Source organism: Trichoderma gamsii, assembly GCF_001481775.2.
Source record: "Trichoderma gamsii strain T6085 chromosome Unknown Scaffold_27.2, whole genome shotgun sequence".
NCBI lineage: Eukaryota > Fungi > Ascomycota > Sordariomycetes > Hypocreales > Hypocreaceae > Trichoderma > Trichoderma gamsii.
Genome location: NW_020171364.1, coordinates 353,697 through 373,137, shown reverse-complemented (window position 1 = coordinate 373,137; position 19,441 = coordinate 353,697). Strand labels below are relative to the sequence as shown.

Genomic DNA, 19,441 nt, shown 5'->3' with positions numbered 1-19,441 from the left:
CCGATCCCGTTGTTTGTTTGCTACCCAGGTGTGATACATGGTAAATAATAAGAATATCCCGTGCGTGCCATTTGAATATGGTATCTTGTCAAAATATAACTCCCATCGTCACATGTCAGTGTGTATTATTTAGAAAAACCAGTCTAGCTCGACAGATTCTGGATTAGAGAGACGTTGTCGCCCTTGAGCAAGATTTGGCCTATCGTCGTGTCAGCTTGATCAATCAGATCGCAGGTCCACCATTCCACTTGGCTTACCCAGCGGTTTCCTTGACTCCTTGTCATTGGTTTTTGTGATTTGCTTGACCTCCACGGCGTCGTCGATAACCAGGTTCATAAACTCGTCGAATCCCTACTGCGGTGTTAGCGTTGATGGACCCCAAGTAATATTCCAACTTGATTTGACTAACCCGGATCTTGCCCTCAATGCGGATTGAAAGCTGCTCGTATAACCAGACGCTGACGGTAGCATTCTATAAGGATTCCAAGTTAGCATTTGAACCAGCCAACGTGTAACGCAACTATAATCCTCCAGATATCCCTGTTTTTGCTCAGCACTTCAGTTGGCAGGCGGAAGCGATTGTCAATCCACATTGTCTCGTCCATTGAACGTGAACGACTCCCAATTTGCATTCTGAAACCACTGAGATCGAGCAAAGAAGTATCTCGTCCATCTTCTGAGCATCGACTTAATCGCCCATCGCATCGCATCCCTTCCAATGCGCCCGGCCCCGGTCGACATTCAACGCATCGAGATGTTGTCGTGTTCGAATCAGACAAAAGGTATGGGCATTCATAAACTCACGCTCTGAAGCAGCTTGAAGATCATGTTACTACAAAGAGTCAGCTTTCGTTGTCCGCCGCCGTGGGGCAGGCAGTTATCCGGGAGAAGCTCACATGGGGGGAAGCAAAACGCGGCGACCACCGCCTCCACCTCGACCAGTCATGATTTCGGTTGAAGTTTGAAACGTAAATTGCTGGTCGTAATTGGCGGGAGAAACAGCGACAGGCTCGTCGTGCAATTCTGTCGCGTTGCTGCAGAAGAGCTTAGCTAGGTTGGCGTTGAGAGCGATGTCTGAAATCTGGGCGGAGCGGAAATATAATCTGCCATGGCGAGCGGGGCCCACTTTTCGCACTGGATGCATTCAGCATAAAGAGATGAAAAACATTTATGGCTGGGAAGAGAAAATGTTTGGATTGTGGAATTATGTACAAGACAATTTTTTGCTTTATCATTTGTTTCATATCAGTTTTCTTTCTTTTTTTTTTTTTTTGTGAGAGAGGCCTGTGAATATGGAGCTTCAGCCGGTATCTAGTATAGAGCATCAATAAGCTGTATGGGCGTTATAGTGAGCGTCTCCGTATAAGCCCCCGGTGAGCCTCCGCCATGTAGTAGACGAAAACTGCGAATCTACAGCGGGAAAAAGTCTCACATTTTTTTCTCCTTGTATCCTGTCATTGACGTTACTGAGCGAATTCTTTTGTCACAGACTCTTGATTTGTTCGATGATTGCATGGTTTCTCGTACATAACCCTCATTCTCTATCTACAATCCTGCTTTCTCCAGCTATCTAATCATAATGACTTACTCCTTAAATGGCCAGCCACTAAGAGAGACGATGAGTAAGTTATCATTGATAATCTTGTCCTTCTTCTCCTTGAGCTCAGTTACATCCCAATTGACCCACGCCATTCTACCCTTTAGAAATGTTGCCTCGTCACTGACTGCCCAAACACCAAAATCGCCCGAAAGGTCCACTAACGCGCAATTAATAACCCATCGAGATTATACATTTTCAGCTGAGTCCAGGGTATAGGGATATAAAAAGCGATTTCACTTACATGTATCAATGCCCTTCGTCCTACCGACCTTTGCTGACATTTCGCTCATCACGCGCCCTGGGTGGCAGCTCACAATCACCACGTCGGGCCGCTCGGCCTGTATGGCCTCAAACATACGGAGCTGGGCCATCTTGGATGATAGATATGCTGACATTCCGTGGAATAGCTTGGCATCTAAATGAGCCGTTGCGGTAGAAATATTTAGAATCCTAGGCGACGGTGCCGCGACAGATAAGAAGGATCTAGCGACGTGAAGGCTGCCTTTGACGTTGACGTCGAAGGCCTGATACCAGTCATCGACACTATCCTTCAGCACCGAGATTGCTCCATCAAAATACGCAGCATTGTTAACGAGAATTTGTGGCTCTCCAAACGTGGATTTCACGGTTTCAAAAGCCTTTTGGATCTGTCCTTCGTTGACAATGTCCGCTTGGATCACCAAAACCTCTGTTTGAGGATTGATGATGGCAATCTGGGCTTTCTTCTCTTCCAAAACTTGAAGTCGTCGCCCGAGTAAGGCAAGGTGAGAGACGCCTGCTTTGGCGAATGACTGGGCAATAGCTCCGCCGATGCCAATACCGCCGCCAGTGATTACTGCCGTCTTGCCAGCCAAGCTGAGCTCAGGGCGAGTCGGATCGATGGCCGGATATGTGTCGTCGTGCCATGTCTTTGTTGGAAAGGGCCAAGATTCGGTAGCCATTTTGAGTCGTGTATCGAGTTACTGAATAAGAGAGCGGGCAGAAGTGTTGATGGTATTGGGGACCTGGGCTTCATGGTGCAGGCTCTCATATATATACCTATACGTGTGCCTTATCATGAATTGTAGCTAGTATACGTAACTAATCATGACAAAACACTCCATAAGTTTGGCTTGCTCTTGAATTTGCAATGAAGAAATACACGGCACTAGCAGGTCGACGGCGTCGTATCGAGTCTCTCAACTCTCCACAGCTAGTAACTACAATGTCAAACTTGATGAGTTGACTATTTGCGAACCATATCTTATAAATCTGATTATTCATATGTACTTTACCGCGGGTGACTTGTGGACTTGGCGTTGCGGGCAACCACTATCCTCTGTACCGGCTTCAAATACACACAGTGTTCATCGCACGAGCACTCTATTCATCGACCTTACTACCACAAGAATAGTAATAATGATTGATGTTCATACTCACCTACTGTTTGGTTTTGTGCGGTTTTTGCTGTTCAGGCATTTGTAATGTTTCTGACCATATTCTGACCACTCTGACAACACTAACCGGTCAAAGCGTTTTCTGCCACGAAATAGCTTAAACTCTCTTGTTCATTGACTACTTTAGTACTTAATGACCTCTACCTTGGTATAATTGAAAGAGCTGACGTGAAGAGATCAAAAGCAGCAGCGCCGTCAGCGGTCAACTGCCACAGGCCAGTTCTATCGTGACGCTTTGTGGCCAAGTTGAATCGTATACATTGGGGCATGACAGCTCATTGTGTGTAAAAATCCCATCAGCAAGAAGTTCCACATGAACAGTTACGGATAAAAAGGGGGGAATTAAAGTAGGGATGGTGGCTCTCTCTGCTCAGACTGAGTTACAACTATAAGTAAGGCTTTGAGTCCAAATTCTCTCGCTGGCAACCATATAATTACTGTGTTATTTTAGTTTCGTTCTAATTTGAACGAAAGAGAGAATGGTCTTTTTGTGCGGCTTCACGTTACTTTGTTGCATATTCTTCTGTATATTCCTCCCTATGCTGATGCACATTATGAGAACTCTTTTTTTAATAAGCTTCGCGAGGATCCGAACAGTTCTAAGGCAAAATCCAAGTGGAGCGCAACCTGAGTTGCTCTGTACATTGCGATCGTACGATATAGTATCAAAAGTCAGTACTAACTGGCTGTGACTGATCGCTATAATTGGCAGCAAATTAGGTGAGGCGCATACACCATTTGTTTGTGCGCTAGTGGCTTTCGTTGAACATATCGAACCACAAGCCAATTTTTGCACGATGCTATAAATGCCTTTTTCATACATCAATTCTTATAATAGCATTATGGGTAAAGAGCAAAATTAACAAACATGTGAAATTGAGGCTATTTGTTTCATATACACCGCATTGTGAACAACAGGCGCATACCTCTCGCCTCCAGGGTATATAAATAGCGTAGCATTCAGAACCTGGAGTGGAATAACGGTTATGGTATAGTTATACTGCATTTTATTTAGAATTGAACAACAGCAAAGATGTTATCGTATCATCATGTTCACGGGTTCGACAGAGACGTCTTGAAATTGGAGAAGACTCGGCAATCCGGTATTCTTGGAGAATCGGCAGCGGGTGCGCCGGAACAACCCCTTTGAACCCGCTGCTCCCGATCCTGGCATCCACTCCTTCCGCTCCGGAGATGCGGGGGTCCCGCGAGTCTCATTAAGGAGAGCTTATGCTTGCTGTTTGTTATTTATAGAAGTAGTACGAAATAATGCTAGTCCTAATACGAAGCAATTTCACAGAAACAGCTCACAGTTTGCATGAATAAGTAGCAGAGCTGATGTCATGAAACACATGCCGAGCTTCTGGAACATGGCCCTGGCGATCTATTCCAGGCGCGGCACTTTGCAGATGTTGCAGCATAAAGGGTTCCGGATTGAAGGAGCGGTCGGCTACCGTGATGGAGCTGCGCATCGGTATTGGCCGATTCCGCGTAAAGGACGAGAGTACGTCGCCTGATAGATGTGGAAACGTTGACACAGAATCGCACGACGGGATGCACACCGGCAAAGGCAAAACAAACTCATGCTTAAGCCGCGGTGCAATGAACCTCTGCGCTCCACCCCGAGTCTCCTGCGCAGGCAGCAGAATCGTCAAAATGGCACAATTGACGAGCTCTGGCACGATCCCCCTATCCGTGTCGTGGTGATATATTTCGGCTCAAAATGGAGTCGCACTTCGGCTTAAGACTGGGAAGAGGTACGTACCGTGAGCGGCTCTGGTGACCCTGTATACGATGTATTAGTGAACTGAGACGAGAGCCCTACAGTATTACACTCATAGGGCGCCGGCTTACATAGCCGGTAGTTACCGGTCGTCTCCGGCCCTGTGAAGCGCGTGCTTTCAACGACGAGGCACGAAATTTTGAATGGGCCACGGGAAGAGCTAAGTCAGTGTCATTCGTACTTTTGAATTTCTCAGACCCTCAGCGGGAAAAGGGGCGATGCCCAATGGGATAAGCGAGCAGCTGAGGCTGGCCATTCCCTTACTTGAAGCGAGACCTGATGATATTGGCAAGTGGGAATGACTCGGAGGGATGAAATGACCAGTGGACGCTGTGGAAATTTCACACGGGGATGCAGAGAGGCCCAAGATTACATGAAGTGCTTTCCACGTTACTCGAGCTGCATGTGCCATCAATGCAAGCCGGCTTGTGTGTAAGTAAGCAAGACTTCAGCCCGTGAACGACTGCCGAGATGCTGGATTTGCGGCGCCAAGGATTTCTGGTAGCCGACTTCTAGTAGCCTACTGACAAGAGATTCTAAGAAGCAGCATGCGGGAGCGGGACCCCGGGCCGCAATGTCCTGCTACTCATTCACAGGAGCATGAAAAATGAGGAGGCTCCACACAATGCAAGCACCACGGACTGCGGTTTGATGATCCAACAGGCTGATTCTCATGCTCTACATGCAGGTAACAACATCGCTCATATACATGTACGTAATAGCTTCGCAGGGACCCTGATGGGCGCTTGAGGCTGCTTGGCTGCCAGGGGAGCAGGCCGTGTTAGTGGCATGGCTGAGGCTCCCGAGACCTTTTTAGCAGCACACGTGTTTGCAGGCTACGATCGCCAAAGCCACGATCGAGCACGGGCATAAAATTTTTTTTTTTTTTTTTTTCAATAGCGGCTACTGTACTACTATTAGGCAGTTGGCCCTATCCGGTAACCTACGACGACGGGACCTGAACACGACACGCAACAGCTGAAATGGAGTGAAAACTCCAGATTTACTCCAGACTGCTTCCTCATAGGGGCAGACAAGCATCCGCCTTTATGTAATGACACCGAGCAAATGTCAAACACTCAGCCGTATGTGGCAGTAATCTCGAGTAGATGAATCAAACACAGTACAACGACCCAGAAAAAAAACTTGAATGCCGTCCACTACGAGGTTCCACTATGGAGCACACAAAATTCGGTAGCCCTGCCGTACATCGACTTAGCAGCGGCACCTAGGCTGGATCGAGGTAGTACTTTGCAATGGGGCCAAGTTATTCTTTGCATCGAACTGAAAATTTTGTTTCCATCGTGAGAAAAAAAATGAAAATACGGATTAGATCCAGGAGAAGGAAAAAACTTATGGTCACCAGGTAAATTGGACCCAGGCAACTACTTTACCCGTTGTGGAGGAGGTGGCGGCGAGTCTCACGAATCGAGTAGTATTGCTGTAAACAATTTCGCGTGGATGACTTGGAGAAATGAGAGTGAGATGAGTGCCGATATGCCGCGACTGAGTTTCGAGAAGTATTTGCGTGGGGATGGAGCTGTGCTTTTATGTCGAGTGTGGTTTCTTGGTGTTGATTGAGTTGACGGAGAAGTCCGAAGTTGGTTCTTTTGGTTGTCCATGAGCCACTTGCGAGCTGAGTGTATTGGTGTATAAGGCGCAATATACGTGTAAATATACGTGTAAATACTGCGTAATTCGACTCGACGTTGAGGCAAAGCTCGTGGAATGCCAGCATGTCGACTTCGTCTTACACGCTCGGATGGCTGTCTATTGGATATAAGCACGCCTTGTCCAGGTTTCTAATAAAAGCAGCCAATTGTTAATACAGACGACCTGCCTGCTTTAGGATAAATGATCCCCGTGCCTGGCAGATACGGAGTATAACTCCTGAAGTGGAATATACCACCCATGTGGAAGAGATCGTGATGCGGTGACGGGACGGGCTTCCACCTCCTTCGCCCTATGGAGTATTACTGCCTGGTAGGGCGCAGAAAACTGTGACTTGCGCTGACTGGAGGGCTTAACTCGCCTGCGGGCAACGTCACAGGCCATCACGCCACTGAAGCATCCACTGACAACACGACGTTTAGGGCGTGGGTTTGTGAGTTGCCAGCGCCTTCTAGCGCCCTCCAACGCCCTCTTCAGGCGACCACTCGCCTTTGCTTGCTGACTGGCGCGAGAAAGGGGTCCGCTGGCGCGAGGCCGTGCCTGTGTACGAGCTGGAGCTGGTTGTCATCGGTACTCTGTACATGAATCTAAGTATCTAGCCATCGCTTTTTGCTCCTAGAAGTACTTTAGTATCCAACTTTTCACTGTAGACTACACAATGACTCAAGTAACTGCTCAACTGGGTCTATGAAAGTGGGGACCCCAGCTTCGACTAAGCACCACGCATGCAATAGATCCAGCTCAGAGTTGTAGTACCAGCTCTGACGGAGGCGGGAGCCCGCCTCGCCTAAAATGTGCGTTTGGTCAGCAGGCCTGCTGTGGCTTGTCCTTTGGCTGCTCACAATGTCAATTGGCGGGTTAGTAATGTTGTCTGCTACGCCCTACGTCTTGTCAAAGGGAGTCAAAGACAGAATGTTCCATGTCAAGCGATTACGAGGTATGAGCCGGTACCGGCGCTTCAATTGATGGCCGACAGTGAATCTGCGGCTTTGGTCTGACCGGCTTAACGATTCTAGTTGATCTGGAGAAAGAAGGGGAAGATGGGCGTTTCTTGCGTGATGAATTCGTACTTTCAATGATGGGCTGATGATGTATACTTGCGTGCACGTCCAAACCCACGGGGTACTTGGAGACGAGACGAGACGAACTGCTCATAGTGGTCCATCGGCCAAGGCCGTACGAGGATCCATATTAATGCTGTGTTCTTTTCTAAGGCAGAGCAAACAAAGAAAAATCAGAATTTTTTCTTGACGGCGCAGTACAATAAACGGGCCGCATTGGGAGCACGAGGTACTTTGCGGGTACTTGCTGGAGCAACTGAAGCTTCTCCGGCACGGGGCGCAGGTGCGCGAGACGAGGCCAAATGGACTGTGCAATTTCAATTTTGCACGTGGAGCTGCTGTACTTCCCAAGTACTAGGCCGCTTGCCCTTTTCGACACTTAAGTGCCTAATCGGGAAAAGGGGGGAGAATGGCGAAGAAAAAGAAAAAGAGGACGAGACCCGCAGAATCAATCGAAAGGCGCTTCTTCATGTCACGGCGGCGTCCCCACCGGAGATCCATCGGCCATCGGTTGGCGGCCGAGAGCCTGGAAAGACCAGGCCGGATTTTTTTTTGTTTGACCTGGGAGTTGGCAGTCTAGGTATGTAGTAGCTGTGTCATGACACATAATTTGCCAGACCGGTGCATGCCGAGCCAGGGCGAGACAATGGCCGGCGTATATAAGATGTTGGCGATGCCCTCGGCTTTTGGCAATGCTACTGCTAGTTACCTTTTTTGGATGTTTGTTTACTCGTTGCTGCAATAACAGTTTAAACTTCGGTTTATATCCCATCAGCTTACTACATCTCACACAAGCCGGACCGTCAAGCCATCGAAACCTTCCCAAGGCCGACTTACACAGCTAGCCATTTACAGGAGTTGCTCATCTAAAGCTTCTTGACTCGCAAGACAATACAATACAGATACAACTAGCAAGATTATCATACAAGAATCACATTATATTGCAAAGTGGCAGTTTTCGGCATTTGCTTCCGAGCCTGGGGTTCAATTCGATTCATTCCAAGCCAAAGTCATCGGCGCCCTTGCAAACCGATCACCAGATCTCGACCTAAGAACGCCCCCCAGACGCAGCCCCTCCTTGGCACAGCGCCCGCATATATTCTGGAGGGGACCCTTTGTTCACCATTCGTCAGAGCGGCGCTAGGGCTGAAGAGCTGCTGAGACAGAGTTTTGGAAATCAAGTCCAAACGAAATAAGCAATAGGCGAAAGCGGGAGAGTAGTAGAGCTGAGAAGAGCTGAGGGTGCAATAAAAAGCATCGCCGCCCTACTCCCAAATTCGACGCTTTCGTCACGACACCTCGACTATACGCAATCATCACCTTTTTTTCTTGCATAAACCGCCAAAATGCCCCACCTCGTTGCCAACTTCCTGCGGTCCTCGTCAGGACCCATTCCTCACATCAAGGCCGTTTCCAGGTCTCGCAACACATCTCGGAGCACCTCCAGGAGTGCATCGCGCAACACCAGCCCTCATGCCTCTGACAGCGAGGACCGCCATGCCGTCAAGATGCCCGACCTCGCAGAAGCCATTAAGAAGCCCCACCGCCTGTCACTGCACTTTGGCCGATCAAACTCCAAAGAACGCCAGCAACAGCATGTTCCCTACTCTCCTGTAGTCATTGAGTGGAGCGTTGAGAGCCCGCCAGTAGTCTTCCATGGCAACACTGAGGAGAGCACCGGCGCACTGGTGTCAGGACAGATCTTCTTGGACATTAAGGAGGAATTGGTGGATATCGAGAGCTTCACAGCAGCCCTCAACCTGATTGTTACACACAAGAGGCCATTCCAGAACAACTGCAACGAGTGCCAGACACAGACAACTCAGCTGGAGAAGCTGGAGCTTCTGGCTCATCCCATTCCCCTGCGAAAGGGAAAGCACCAGTTCCCCTTCTCCATTCTGCTGCCGGGCCATCTGCCAGCTTCAATGGACACTCCTGTGGTTTCCATTGCCTACGTCCTCAACGCCGAGGCCCAATACCTCACTGCTCCTACAGACTCCGAAACCCCAAGCTCAATCTCAACCGCCAAGTTTGATCGAATCATCGACGTCAAGCGAACCCTTCCCGAGCCTCTTTACCCTCACAACTCCGTCCGAGTCTTTCCCCCCACAAACATCAAGGCAGCTGCCAGCTACATCTCCGTCATTCACCCCACCGCCGCCAACAAGATGACCCTCAAGCTCGACGGGCTCATGACCCACAACGAACGAGTCAAGACGGTTGACCTGTGGAAGCTGAAGAAGCTCACCTGGAAGCTCGAGGAGACCATCAAGACAGTCGCCCCCGCCTGCGAGAAGCACAACCCTGGCCTTGCCGAGTCAGCGAACAAGGGCCTGCCCCGAAGCGAGACCCGTGTCATCGGCGAGAAGAGCCTCGTCGATGGATGGAAGTCTGACTACACCGGCAGCGATGGCATCGTCGACATGGAGTTTGAATACTGCGTCAACCAGCTGAAGCAGCACTCTCGAGAACTCAAGTACGCTTGCGATACCAAGACCCAGGACGGCACTGAGGTTACCCACTCTCTGTTGCTGGAGCTGGTCGTATCAAAGGAGTACGCACAGGAGGGCAAGGCTCACATTTCACACCAGACTGGCACTGGCCGCATTCTGCGAATGCACTTCGCCGTCGTCTTGACTGACAACGGTGGCCTGAGTGTCAGCTGGGACAACGAGGCTCCTCCTGTCTATGAGGATGTGCCCCCAAGCCCCCCTGAATATGCTGAGGACGCGCATCCCATGGAGTACGTTGACCTTGAAGAAATCATTGCTGCCAGGGCAACGGCACCCAACAGCCGAAGGGGCAGCCAAGAATTATAAAGAACATGACGAGACTACTTCTTTTTGCTTGATTTGCTTTTTGAGCGGCTGGGTTTTTCAACAAATTGCTATGCATTCAGCATAAAAACATATACCCCCTTAACGGCGAAGGACAAAACATGGCGACTACAGTCTATTTGGACTTTCTTTTCTTTTGTTAATTTTTTTCTTGATCTGTTTTTAATCTATACGACATCATGAACTACAATTAGGCGAACTGAGATTATAACTCGGCCGAACAGTGGCCTCTTTTTCTTTTATGTTTGGGTCTTGGATTTTGGGCGAAGGATATTGGCTACATATCGCGTTCGGCAATGAACGGCAGGCTATATAGTAGAACATTAGCAAAAATATTAATTGCTTAGTATTTAATTTAAACCATCATCGCTCATTTACTTCTTCAGTTGCCTTTCTCTACATGATGTTCTACTTCCTGGTGTTTTCACATGCCACTTACGAAAGGCGGCCATAAAGCTGGCATCTTTTCCACGAGTAGGCTATAGTGAACTCCCGTCTGCAGCAACCGAAGCGATGTCGGCCTTTGGGCGAGGATCATCTACACACGAATATCTCAGACGCTAAAGCTACGGCGCGATGTTGAGGGCGCCTTTACTGCCTAATCAGATTTAGCCGGCAATCGGCATCAAGGAAAGTAGTAGAAGTGGCAGTCTACGACGATGCAGGCCAAATTATGTCATTGATCTTGTGAAATGTCGCCCAGTTTCTTTTAGCGTCCATCTTGTATCGGCTGATCGTTAAAATCTTGGACTGATGAGCTGTGGGCTGATGGGCAACGATGTACGGCAACTCAACTCGACTGAACCGAGGTTGTTGGTTCTAGTTTGTCCACGAGTCATCTCTAACTTTTCCACCTTTCGACTACCGCTCATATTAGCCGCTTTCATACAATAGATAACAAGACAGTAAGCAGCTCAAAAAGCTTCTTCCCCATGGGGATCGTTATGACTCTTCGGCACCCCCACAACTTGTATCGGCGTCAAGAGTAGCGGCACCGGAGCATCTGTGGGGTCGATGCGGGAGACCAGACGAACTCCGAGGAGCGGGGGCAGGAGAAGCCAGGCCGTCATCCTCTACGCCCTTTACTTGGCTAGATGCGATTAATAAGATGTGGTTGCATAATCTCATTTATAAGCGCCTGGACCAAGGTTGATGATAGAGGTGCACATTTGGTGCAACACAGCATGTAATGTGTACTGCTATTTAAGCTGTAGCTTTAGTAAGCCGCCCTTCAGTGTGTATGCTGCATGAAGCTTGATCTTTAGGGGTTTGCTTACTCAAAATCGCGGTTGGATGAGCTACACTAAGCTATTGACGCTGAGAAGTGCTATTCTACATCGAAGATTTTACAGGACTCACTGACACCTACGTTCTACTACCTTTACACATTACTTGTAAAAACTGCAGTACGCGAGTATGGTAGTTCACGCACTGGCATTCCAGAAGCGATAGTTAAGTTACTGTTGTACATTATCATGATGCGTACCGAATTTTTGTTACACAATCTAGAGTTGTTCGTACGCTGGATTTCTCTAAATTCGACACCTAGAATGGCATGCTGTCGTGTCGTGTCGGGGCTGGAGTGAATATGCGGGTGCTTATGTGTAACAATGCGCAGCATAGACAAGAACTGCTAAACAAGCATACCTACAACGTGGAAATCCTCAAGCTTGATGTATCTCGATCTCAAAACCTGCCGACGTTGTGGGTTTTGGCTCGTATTTACTTATATATTGCAGAGTACCACTTTGGCCTTGCTCCTCTTACTTCGTTATTGTATGTGCTTGATTCTATGCTCGGCGAGAACCCTCAAATGGCTGCATCTCGCCCGTTTCTTTCTTATGTATCTTCTCTTTCTCTCTCTCTCTCTTTTTTTTTTTTTTTTTTTTTTTTTTTTTTTTTTTGGCATAAGATCTATACAGTCCATTTGTGCGATTTCCATAAGGCTCAACCATCACTACCTCTGTCATTAGACTTATGGAGTGCTACGGCGGCGAGACTGCCCAATACACCAAAGGGCGGGGATAAATATGCCTAATTGACCCTACGTTCTTCATTTAAAACTTGCAATAAATGGGTACACGCGAAAACATGCAACATCTGACCACTGTAGTCTACATAATACGTAGTTTGTTATACTCCTTGACTATTAAGCAGCACTCATATCAGTGAGCCATGCACGTTTTACAGGACAAAGTATAACATATTACATGATCCAAGGCTCGTAAGTGAGAATGCAACACAATCAGTTAACTGTACCTATATGTTATCTGTCTTGAGGTAGCATTTGCTTGATGCCTTAAGCATATGTATCAATACCAGCTGCGATGGGGCGAGGCTGGGCCAATGTCGTCGTTCGCAGCGACTGCTTGTCTTTGATTTACATCCGATGGAATTTCGCAACGTGTTGCCGCATATCGTTATGCCGACAGGAAAGCTTGACGAATATATATGTGGCTTTTATTGTTCAAATAGGATATACCAATTCTGATTCTCTACAAACTTAGCAGTTTTCCTTTAAAGAGTTTGTGATCATTCAACTCTTCAGGATGGGCGGCTCCTCTAGCAAAGTTTCTGCAACTCCGCCGTCTAAGGCTGAGGCACTGGGGCCTTATGTTGTGACATCTGTGCAGCACCCGAAAGTCGAGTAGGTATTTGATATAATAAAATGAGCTGTTGATACAATATGACACCTTACTAAGCGTGGTAGTCCTCCATGGTTTTACTGGTCATAGAGAGAAAACATGGACTGCTGAGGGCGAAACTGAGCCATGGTTCAAGACACTTCTTCCAAAGGACCTCCCGACGGCTAGAATTATGACCTACGGCTATGACGCCGATGTACTCCATCTAACCCGTGTTGCTGGCCAAAACACAATCCGAGAACATGCAAAGACTCTCATCAATGATCTCAGCGCTCTTCGTACGGACACCGTTGGACGGCCTATCATATTTGTGGTGCATAGCCTTGGAGGACTGGTAATATAGGAAGCTCTCCAAATTTGTACTAATCCGAATGAAGAGGCCCAAAGTGATCTTCTTTCGTCAATACGTGGGGTTGCTACGACTCTAGCAGTGTCCAGATAACAATCCGCAAATTAGGAAAAAAATTTGGACCTTCAACATCCCCAAACTAACACAAAAATGTCATCATTGCGAGATTCAATTGTAGATTCCGTGGCGGCAATACAGAGACTAGCCACGAACTTATGCTTCGGTCAATTGTCTACCAGATTTGGAATAGCAACAGCCGGCTTCATGAACTACTCAAAGAGCGTTACCGGAACTTGTACAAGTAACGCATGTATTAGTCCACCGAGACATTCTGGAGCTATGAGGACCTCAAGTCGGTGCTACGATCTCTGCAATAGATTGACTTCCCCCTGAAAGTCATGATTGTGGTTGATGGAATGGATGAATCAGATAACGATAGGCGAAACGATGTTCTCCGCTTTCTTTCTGCCTGATCTCGTGGTTCACAATAGCAATTGTATCGTGAAGATTTTGATTGCTAGCAGACCTGAGAACGACATTCAATCTTACTTGAAACAGGCTTGCTTGCATCACATTAGACTTCAGGACGTAAATCAAAAGGACATATCGCTAGTGGTGGATAACTGGATTAAACAGATTGAGTCTAAGCATTGCTGTGGGCGGAGCATCTTAAAAGATATGAGGGACTATATCGTAAAGTAATCTTCAGGAGTTTTCTTCTGGGTGGCCTTGGTCTTGAGAGACATGGACAAATTTCTTGGAAAAAGCGGCTACAGTAAAAGCGACCTTGATGAGAGAGTTAGAGACCTCCTCAAAGAGCTTGGCGGGGAGGATGGCTTCTATAAGCAAATGCTACTTTCCTTGAGCACGAACGGCGAGGAAGACATGAAACAAGAAGAACGAGCCGAAGAATAATCTATTAGGTGATTTTTCCGAAGCGACCTATTTCAGTCGCGAACTTCAAGATGTGTTGGCTATCCCCTCTCTCACACAAGATGGATTTGTGTAGTTATAGCTCTGCATACAACAGACTTCTCGAGTTGAATCTTGAAATATTGTCGGCTTGTGGAGGCCTTGTTGAGGTTAGTGGTATTATATTGACTAATCGCCAAGAAAATCACATATCGTATCACTCGATCTATATTATTGTAAAACGTTTTGGTTTAAAGAGTCTAATTAGTTTCTGAAATCGTTAGATTGAGTAGACCTATGATATGTGAAAATGATTCAATTCTTTTTAAACTTTAAGGATTTATGAGAGTTGCAAAGCGTAGAAGCTAAGAAAATAATCTACTATAACAATGCAATTACGAGAACTATACACATCATATACTGGTATTTAGAGCATGCGAATTTAACCACCACGCCGCATCTTCTGATACATCCCCCATACGCCTTTGAACAACCCCTCTACCGCATTAGGATCACCCATATATCCCTCTCCTGGCTTTCCACTTTGATCTCTCCACACTCCATCCCCTGACACTCGCCCAAAGAGACTTGTGTTTTGGTTCCTCTCGATCCCATCTCTCCATTTTAAACATATTTCAGGACTGTCTACCATGATGTTAATTTCTTGGCTATGGAACCAAGATTGCGTATCCTGGTTGCCGCTCCCTTGTACTCCAACACTGCCATCCGCAATAAGAAGCTTTACGTGACAAGTTCTAGTTCTGAAGCTTTGATGAATTGGATGATCTTGATCTTTGCCAACATAGTCGAATATATGTAATAATTCACGCTCTGGGCCATCTTTTGGAAGGAGAGAAAGCAGGCTTCGCGCAGCTTGTTCATTTGTTCCTCCTTGGCTTGGAATAACCTCTCCGGCATCATTGTATCCGAAGCACACATAATACGTGACTTCAACGCCGCGTTTCAACGCCGCAGCTAGTGCTGGAATGAGTGGCGCAGCATTTAAATCTGGTGTTTGGATAAAGATGTTCTTTTGAGCATTGCGTATAAGAGAAAGCCAGGCCTCGTTTTGCGGCACAAAGACGTTTTTAGAGTCGACATTTCCATAAGGTGGGCGTGACACCAGGGCTATAGGGACTGGATATTCCGTTGAAGTTGCTATATAGGGTGTCATTTCGTGGCCGTCAGGAATTTCAGGGCCTGTGGGCGGAATTGGGCTCTTGATGGCAAGATTGAGCTGGCGATTTGCAGCCTGAAGTCGGGTTTCGCCCTCTTTGGTGGAATAGCATGATTGCATTCGCGCGATTTCTCCAATTAAGTCATCGTCATAGTGAGGATCTTCCGGCGTATGTTCTGGAAGAGTCGGTTGCGCCTGGCCAGCTGCTGCGATGCGCTGTTGATCTATACCACTTCCCCGATTTAGGTAAAGAGGCTCTTGGCTAGATGTTGGTAGTCCACCTGCGGCTGCTGGAGAATTACTTGACGGGAGAGGAGGATCCAGTTGATGCTTCCATGTAATGAGAGCCGAGTCGTATATGCTGTCAACAATAGGTCCCTCCAGATGCGTCATCATCTCCACGTTGGCGTTGTCCTCCATGTTGTTGCTCATAACTACCGCGAGTTTGCGATCGACCACGCAAAATTTGGCATGTAGAGTACCTAGAACCATTTTATGCAGGCTTACAACCTCCATATCCAAGTTGGGCACCTCTTCAGGAGCAGGCAGTTGAACATTCTTTGAAGTATAAGTGGACGGTTTCACGCGCTGATGCGGATCAAGCGCACTGGCCGGTGTTGCTTTGTCGTACATCATTTTCACCACCACCCGCTGTTTCCTTTCTCCAGCTCGTCTGGACAGCTCAATAAGTGAGTTTCTAATGAGTCTCTGGGCAACCGAAGGCGCCCAGTTGCAAGTTATAAAAATGACCTCGGTCTCAGCCCGCACAATGACATTAGAAACATGGCGAATGATGTCCACCAGAGGCGCAATAGCAGTCAACGGCACCGTTCCATGAGAGCCTATCAACGGAGGAGACACCACGTTGGACAAAGGATCTGCATCGAGACATCGGAGAGAGTCTGCAAATGCCTGGAGGAACAAAGGGCTCGGTGTTGTAGGACCCCACTGGCCACATTGTAGGGCCAAGTCCAGTGTCGCAGGATCTGGCAGCGGTCTATCATCGTCTGGGTTGCGACGGAGGTCTTTGTCGAGATTTCCGTATAGTTGCTCCACGAATTTTCCAGGCGGCTCTGTCGGATTTGCTGCAAGAAGCGAACTGACTGTGTCGGGAGCTCTGCACAGCCTCAGCACGTTTTCAGACACCATTATGGCGGTGCGGGGTTATCGCAGAAGAGAGTTGAGGCTGAGAGAGCGAATAATCTGTAAGAGCAGCTTTACACATGTAGACGATAAGATGAAAGAGACAAAATTTGAAGCTCTATACGATGGGCTGTTCGAGATAGTCGATGCTGTTTGTTTCATTTCAGTGCTTGTGTGGGGTTATCGAAACGTCATCAAGCGGCCGTGGCGCCCTAAAACTTGATACTGCTGTCAACCCGTCAGCATCCCGTCAACCTGGAGTCTGAAGTTGAATGGATTTAGCAGAAATTAGTGGTTGGAAGTGTTGCCGGATTGCCGTTGAGTGTCCCAGAACGTCGCTAGGCTCGCCGAGTTTCCGATCGAGCAAGGCCTCGTGTGGATCTAACAGCCTGACACTGGGCAGAGGCTTCAGAGCAAATGAAGAAGACTCTGGAAAAAGGACTATGATGCATGAGAGAATGCATGAGAGAATCTGCATCGTGGCAGTGCCTGAAACTAGCTGCTTTTGAAGGCATCGCCACGGCTGGATCAGGAAACTACCCGTTATTGGCCTCGGAATGAGCCGTTGTCTTGGCAAGAACACGGTGCATGCATATCCGCGCCCGTGATCCTTGTCCCAGCTACTGTGGCTCACTAGAGATCTCCAGCACGGCGCCGATCCGCGTCATTGAAGAGGCTGGCTCCGCTTTGCAGCCTTGTCAACAATTGGGTGGTATTGAAATAAACGTGGAGGGCTGGCTGTCGTACTTGTAGGTATTAGTGGCGTGGGCTTCAAGACGCTTCAATTGACACGTGCTTGACACGTTCGCTAATATCCCGTAATGAAACATGCGTCGAGGCAAGTGAGCAAACCAAGCTTTGAAACGACTGATGAATTATTCCGCAGCATCTTCTTTGTATAAATTGACGTTTTTTAGTTCTCAGATCTATTCTTGGCCGTTCGATAGCCGGGAAGCTGTCATACGCCACATATGCAACCAGATAACGGGGGCGCTGGCTAGTTTCCACATTAAAGCCAATGCGAGCGTGCCGCTGCACTTGTACAGCACCAATAACATTTCGTGCAGCCAGGAGTCGAAGCTTCGAATACTACTGCTTGAGCAAATCTTTTTTCATTCAATTGATTCAAACATAGAATGATGCAAGAGCTGCACAGCTGGGCATTTGATACGAAACAAAATGGAGGCAGTATCAGAAGCCACAAGCGGAGATTGTGAGATTATGCCAACATACGTATGAGACTACATAGACTAGAGGTCATGGACTTACAAGACTTCCACAACAAAAGAAGCGAGCCTATAATGCATGCACTACCTGCGGCAGCCGAGATTGAGGGGAGAGCAATAATGGAGCCGCTTCAAGAGAGAAGGGTGCTGGTGCAGGTAAGCATGTATTTGACCGAATTCGCTCACGAAATAAAAGGTGTTCATGATGTGTTTAAATATTAGTTGTAATTGATAGAGAAATGTCGATTATGTTATGTATTCAACAATACTGTATACGAAACAATGTAAGGACGAGCATGCCGATGAAACACGCATCTGATTCGTGTTTATCAATCGCAGCTAGAGTGAAACTACAAGGACGTGAGTTCGACTTATATAAGGGTTAACACAAGTATGAAATCGAATAAAGAGTCGGTGTTATTCTGCCTGTGTTGCAAAACACTATATTGGAAATCGCATCATCACTTCTTGGAGATCCAGTGTTCTAATCTGTCATTGATAATGAATATTTAGCAGCCGTCAAATTGGATAGCTCTTACCATTGTGTAATGAACCTAGTCAGCATGCTTATCTTCATTCTTTTCTTGGCTAGTACGATTTAAATCTCCGCAAGGTGTAATACTATTATGGATAACTCTAACTCAGAATTCTTACAAATTACTGTAAATCACAACATGATTAAAGTTTCCATGCAAGTATAAAGTTGAAAGACGTGATTGTCAGATGTGATCACGGTGGGGAGCGAGAATTCACCTGTGTAATGAATAGTATATAACTGGTTGATCCCAATCGTCGAAAAATTGAAAATTTAACTTTATTTGTATATATCCAATGGCCTAAGGAGTGTCCATAATTTATGTCATAAACTTTATGTTCAGATTGAGCTGTCAAGCAATGCAAGCCACAAATCCTTTGCGTCGAAAACTTTGATATCCGTCTTTCATCCGACTGGTCATCTCAAAATCCCATTTGTCATAATATGGTTGGCTTATGGGATAGTGAAGTTGGGAGGAACACAGTAGGGGCTGCCGTTCTGGTTGTCGAACTTGCAGACGGTCTTGGGAGGACAATTTCCAGCAAACTATTGGGGGATTTAGTCAAGGCATAATTTGAAAGTCATTCTTCAGAGGTAAACTTACGACCCATTGACCGGCAGTGCTGCATACTTGCCATCCCTGATCATTGGGAAGGCAGGCGTAGGTAGCAGGCTTGCAGCCATGAGGAGGAGGGGGAGGAGGGGGAGGCTTGTAACCGGGGCTGGCAGTGACCACGGTAACAATGGCAGCAATAGCGAGAGTGGTGAACTTCATGATGAAAGTTAATAAGAAAGATTGTCTTATAGATTTATAGCTGAAGATGTAGAAAAGATGTGGATGCTTGTTGTGCTGATGATGAGATAGAAGTGAGGGTATCGAGAGGCAGATATGTAGGTCTTTATATACTCGAAATTCAAGTCTAGATCCTCCATTGATTCTCGAGATGGAATAGAACAACGGTCAAGCCTTAGGTCTCAACGCTTTGAAGGATCATGCCATGTATGTCTCAGGCAAGGGAGACGTAGGTGGCTGCTGAATGCCTTCGTATCCTTCACGCTATACGAA

The 19,441-nt window shown here is 47.2% G+C and overlaps 5 protein-coding genes across 5 annotated transcripts; 2 read left to right on the top strand and 3 right to left on the bottom strand.

The window, feature by feature from the left end:
* Positions 1–143: 143 nt before the first annotated feature.
* On the bottom strand, positions 144–2,541 carry TGAM01_v207420 (short chain dehydrogenase; the record flags this gene model as incomplete). The annotated part of the gene is made up of 7 exons (XM_018808007.2): positions 144–199; positions 258–351; positions 410–472; positions 805–832; positions 897–1,034; positions 1,589–1,757; positions 1,842–2,541. 7 exons carry the CDS (start codon positions 2,539–2,541, stop codon positions 144–146), a joined length of 1,248 nt encoding a protein of 415 aa, XP_018658784.2.
* Positions 2,542–8,897: 6,356 nt separating this feature from the next.
* TGAM01_v207419 (hypothetical protein) lies at positions 8,898–10,370 on the top strand (the record flags this gene model as incomplete). The annotated part of the gene is made up of 1 exon (XM_018808008.2): positions 8,898–10,370. One exon carries the CDS (start codon positions 8,898–8,900, stop codon positions 10,368–10,370), a length of 1,473 nt encoding a protein of 490 aa, XP_018658785.2.
* A 2,567-nt stretch (positions 10,371–12,937) lies between these two features.
* TGAM01_v207418 (hypothetical protein) lies at positions 12,938–13,376 on the top strand (the record flags this gene model as incomplete). Its single annotated transcript, XM_018808009.1, has 2 exons — positions 12,938–13,035; positions 13,091–13,376. 2 exons carry the CDS (start codon positions 12,938–12,940, stop codon positions 13,374–13,376), a joined length of 384 nt encoding a protein of 127 aa, XP_018658786.1.
* Positions 13,377–14,736: 1,360 nt separating this feature from the next.
* TGAM01_v207417 (hypothetical protein) lies at positions 14,737–16,620 on the bottom strand (the record flags this gene model as incomplete). Its single annotated transcript, XM_018808010.1, has 1 exon — positions 14,737–16,620. The coding sequence occupies one exon, from the start codon at positions 16,618–16,620 to the stop codon at positions 14,737–14,739; it is 1,884 nt and encodes a 627-aa protein (XP_018658787.1).
* Positions 16,621–18,828: 2,208 nt separating this feature from the next.
* On the bottom strand, positions 18,829–19,150 carry TGAM01_v207416 (hypothetical protein; the record flags this gene model as incomplete). The annotated part of the gene is made up of 2 exons (XM_018808011.1): positions 18,829–18,921; positions 18,980–19,150. 2 exons carry the CDS (start codon positions 19,148–19,150, stop codon positions 18,829–18,831), a joined length of 264 nt encoding a protein of 87 aa, XP_018658788.1.
* Between the last annotated feature and the right edge of the window lie 291 nt (positions 19,151–19,441).